At 38.6% G+C, this 5,018-nt stretch overlaps 1 protein-coding gene across 1 annotated transcript; it reads right to left on the bottom strand.

Moving 5' to 3' along the window:
• Window positions 1-859: 859 nt before the first annotated feature.
• Window positions 860-1,835, bottom strand: LOC113920541 (TM2 domain-containing protein 1-like). Its single transcript, XM_035726872.1, is given in 2 exon segments — window positions 860-1,533; window positions 1,535-1,835. Coding segments are annotated over 2 exon segments (765 nt in total). The 5' UTR covers window positions 1,819-1,835; the 3' UTR covers window positions 860-1,052.
• Between the last annotated feature and the right edge of the window lie 3,183 nt (window positions 1,836-5,018).

The raw sequence follows: 5,018 nt of genomic DNA, 5'->3' as shown, positions 1-5,018 counted from the left end.
TGCTGATTACAGAATTTTAAGGCGTGTGTATGACACAGTAACTGGCAGTGTGGGGCAGCTGCAATTGTATCTTAAAAGTGAGTCTTTCATGGGAATCAGAAGAATAGTATACCAGGGATTTGTCTCAAGAAAGTTAATTAATTTGTAGATGGACATTTTTTGAAAGATGATAGCAATGATGTTACGAAGGATATAACATAGATAGACTGTGACCAAAAAGAAAACAATGCTGGAAAAAAAAATCTGCTTCAAAACTTAAGGGACTTTTGGTGGTGGTTCTGACTGTACTGAGGAGTATATTCATTTTTAATATTTCCTTTAAAATTATGGAATTGTGAAAACTGACCAATTTGTATCTGGTGGGTTATATCCTTGTTTCATTTCTATAGTGAGTGTAAAAGTCCACTACTAAAAAGATTAGATCTTGAAAGCTGTAACTTTTCTATATTTGCCATTAAAATATTTTAGACTAGCTGAAATTTTAGTATGTGTAGGTTAAGCACTTTCGAAAATCTTAGCAGAAAACTGAAAGAAAATAATAACAACTTGGTTATTTGGAGACATTTTGCCACTTCGCCTTCTCTTATGATGATAGGAGAGTCTCCTCATCCCTGAGCCTCACTTTCTCTCCCATGTCCACACTCCTGCACGACCTCCCTTGTCCCCATCCATGGCCCTTCTGTGGTAGTCTGTGATCGCAGGAGCATTTCAGTGGAGGGCAGATTCAGTGGAATGCAGTTAGCCCCCTGTATTACTGTGTCACGTTACAAATAAGGAAGTATCAAAACACACACACACAACACACAGAAACTTAACATTGGAAATTATTTAGCATAGCACAAAAGGCAAGAAAAGTAAATTTTTTTGTGTGAATAAGTCATTCTTTTATTTTTCAGAAGCGAAAATGACAAGTCGCAACTTGCCTTTGGAAAAGGCATTAAAAAATATTGGGGTAATAAGCTATCTATCTCATGGAGACAGTAGCCTAAGACTCAATTATCACACAGCTCTCAAAGAAAGTCCAATTAAATAAATCACAGAATAATATGCTTTTAAGTAAAACAACAAAACAAAAAATACCAACAAAAAGTTATAAAGAATCCATAAAGTGGTATATGAAGAAAAAGGATAATCTGGAAATCCACATACTGAAAGTGCTCTATTGAAATCAAGGAAGCCCAAATCTGTTTCTTTTTAAAAATATTTATGGATATAACTGTTTTTCTAAATGTCTCATTAGTAATACTCAGTCTTGTAAGTCTGGTTCCATGATAATCTATAATGTAACTACTTCCATCTGAAGGTCCAACGATCTGCACTGAAATAAGAATGAAATCAGTTAGGCTCCCAATTCCACAAAACCCTACAGTGCAAAACTTTAACAAACCCAAGGCAGGGTATCCAAGGTAAAATCGATCTGCTCCCAACCATCCAAGGAAAAGAGACAGCGCAACTGCCACTTTGTATGAATAGCCATTTACATTTTGGCAAGATATAGGCTTGAGAAAACCAACTTCATTTCCAGCAAAGTGTTTCATTGCCACCAAAATCCTTACAAGTTATGCTGGGTGCCGGAAAACAAGGAACATGAGCTGTGTAGTTTGTACAGTTAACTGGTTCTTGTGTAGCATCATTTATTTTTGGATCTTTACAAATATATTGTCCCAGTTTGAGGTCCTCGCACTTAAGCGTCTCCTCGCCACCGGCGGCGGCGATGGCAGCAGCTCCCCAAGGTCCCGTGGTGACTGACACGAACCACAGGACACCGAGGAGCTGAGCGGCCACGGCCCCCGGAGCAGCCGGCCACGTGGCCGCCATGCTGGGGACCGGAGCGTCCCCCCAAGAAAAGTAATTTTAAAGGAGATGTGGCTTCACATAGGAAAGGATGTTTAAAGAGGATTGGTTAAGTAATGAATAAAATTTAGAAGCTCTCTAGTGACTGTGTCCCTTTTGAGAATCAAATGCTGGTCTTCTGATAACATAAAAATTAGTAAACAGAAAAATAAGAATCAGTGGAAAGGGTTTTTTTTTTTAAAGAACTAAATAAAGCAAATAAAACTCAGGTATAGGTGCAGCGGACCAAGTTTACTGTAAAAATTCTCGTTACTTTTCCGTATTGGAGGAATGTATGGATTAGTGTATTTGTTAAAGATTTCAGCAATATAAGAAGAAATCAAATCTCTTGCTTTTGAGTCTTCTCCAAAATAAATTGCATAGACTTCTCAAAGAAGTTTGAAATCTCTTAAAAAAGCCTTTAAGATTGTGTAATTTTACTTTCTGCCTAACTTCTAATGTGATAATTGTGCATTGTGGAACTGAGCCATTAATAAGAGAAAGAAGTTAGTTTTGAGGTAACTGTATTCAGCAGGGACTGAAATTAAATGCCAAAAATATTTGATTTGGTTAGAAGTTCTGCAACATTACACATGTACAAAATTATATTTTCTACAAAAGTTGAGAATTCCAAGAACTTTGACATATAGATAACCGGGTATATGCCTGTATCTTCATGTAATGAATGGGTTTTTAGGATTATAAGTGAATATTTGTTCACCTATCCGTAGATCCATCTTAGTCAAATTTGTGTTAGAAGAGATTAGATTTGTGCCTAGAGCTTGAAAAAAGTTTGATAGCACTTAGTTTAGTTTTATCCTATTACCTTCATAACTTGCACTGCGGGCATGGCTAAGATTAGAGCCAGAACCCCTCAAAAAAGCACAAATACTTCTCATCATTTACATAGTTATGAGTGAAGCCTCTGTTCACTTACAAATTGCCAAGCTCCATTTGGAGAGCAGGTCTTCCTACTCATGATTAATCAGCTTCCCGCACCAAAATCCACATTGATGTTTATCTCCAGTTATCTCTTTGTATTATATTCTCAAAGATTCTTTGTATCAGCTCTGTCCCCTCTCATTCAAAGGGTCAGAGACAGACTGCGGCCCCTGACTAGCTCAGTCAATAGAGCATGTGACTCTTGATCTTGAGGTTGTGAGTGCAAGCCTCACGTTGGGTGTAGAGATTAAAATAAAATCTTTCAAAAAATAAAACAAGAAAATGAGGACTCAGACAGAAAATACCTTCTCTCCCTGTCTCTGATATTTTTCTGATTAGTCTACTTACATATACTTACTGCTCTTTATTTTGCTGGCGACTTCAGAAATGTTTCTGATGGCAGACTGCTTAGGCAAGAAAATTGATCTCATTTTAAGTTTGTAAAAATACGCTATGGTGATAGAAAAAAAGAGCTAGGTTTGACTTTTGAAAGTGACTTTTTGGTCTTCTAATTGATTTGAGGCCCCTATAGATTCAAAAACTGATTTTGAATTGCCTTCCTGATCTATGACTATCCTGAACCACTTGTAAATCTGTATCTCAATAAAAAGTTCCATGTTGCAAGTAGGAAATATAAAAAAAAAAAAAAAAGAGGGGACTCACTTGACCACGGAGGCAACACTTTACAGAGTTCTCAAACCACGTATTTCGTATGGTCCTTGGCTTTGCAGGCCTCTGGACTTGATTTTCTCAGCTCAGCCTCTGCTGTGTGTAACGTTTTCCAAACTTCCGGGAGTCTAATTTATAAACTATTACGTCAAGTTCTTTCATGTACAGTAAAAGATGTTTCTGATATATAAGTAAGAAACGGTGGTAGGAACTCCTAGGAGTCAGGAGGCCAGGGTTTGAATCCTGGCTGTACGGCTTCCTGGTTGTGTGACCTTGGTTAGGCAAGTTACGTTCCCTCAGCTCTCAAATAGGGGTAATAGGACGTCCCTTGGGGTGGTTGTGGGGATGAAATGAGTTTGCACATGTACGATGCTAAAACTGCTTAGCACCTAGTAAGTGCTTAGTAATTGATAGCAATTCTTTTAATTTATATTTGGAGTGCTTTCTTCCAGCGTCTGAATCCACTCAAGACAAAATCATACAACAGAAAGTTGCTTGGCAAGTGTAAAATTAGAAGAAAGAAATGTAAATGTTTTTTAGGAAATCACTTCCAGGACTTCTAATGGATGTCCCCAATTGAGACTCTTGTGTCTACTTGACTACTAAGTTATTTTATTAGTGCTGCCTCTGGTCACACTGAAAGGATGATCACAGATAATTATGGTATTTCTCCTAAGGACACGTAAGAAAGGGAGGTAATAGGTAGATTTGCCTATTTCGCATCTCAGACTTGCGAGCTGTAGGATGTGCAGCAGAGTTCTTCAGTGACACATGAGAAGATTTCAGTCACAGGAGTTGAGATTCTCAGATCCAACTCTTCCTTTCACTCTATATTTATGCTTCTCAAACCACAGCTCATTTTGACGCCATTCCAGGAGAGCATTTCTGTATCTGCTTTCTTATCACATTTGATGGAGTTGCTTTCACACTTGGCGAGCAGCTAAGGAGGGAAGAAACCTTCACACGGTGCCTGTGTCTGTGGCCTGCATTTGAAGGCAAAGAGCCCACCCAGCAAGGTGAGCGCATTCTGTGGCCACAGGAGTGCGGGAGGGACCAACCAATAGTGACGTGTCTGAGTCTGACTCCTTCTGGTTTTCATGCAAATTGCCATTTTTTTTTTCTGGTGAAATAAACCATCTTGGTTGCCTTCGAGTACAAGGAATAGATTGCATCTTCATTTTATTACATCTCAAATCAAATTTCCCAGTCCTCTGGATAAAGTTTTATAGAACACACTACTCTACTGATCATAAATATGAACTATCTATTGGAAGGAGGTGTTTTGCAGATTATTTTATCAAGTCTGTTGATTTTACTCTGAGAAATGACATTATATGAGGGTATGCTAGTTGGCTACAAGAATGCATTCTTTTTTCTTCATAATTTTAATTGAGTATAGCTGTCCTGCTGCAAACTGTTTCTCAGCTTCTTTGCAGCTAAGTGTAGATCACATGACTAAAACCTGTCAGCGGAGGGGCATCTGGGGGGCTCAGTCGGTTTACCAGTGGCGGACCTTTGGTTTGGGCTCGTCGTGATCTCAGGGTCCTGGGATTGAGCCCTACATCTGGCTCCAC

Source organism: Zalophus californianus, chromosome 3, assembly GCF_009762305.2.
Source record: "Zalophus californianus isolate mZalCal1 chromosome 3, mZalCal1.pri.v2, whole genome shotgun sequence".
NCBI classification, from domain to species: Eukaryota; Metazoa; Chordata; class Mammalia; order Carnivora; family Otariidae; genus Zalophus; species Zalophus californianus.
The sequence above is the reverse complement of the archived record's forward strand: the minus strand, read 5'-3'. Positions and strand labels throughout refer to the sequence as shown.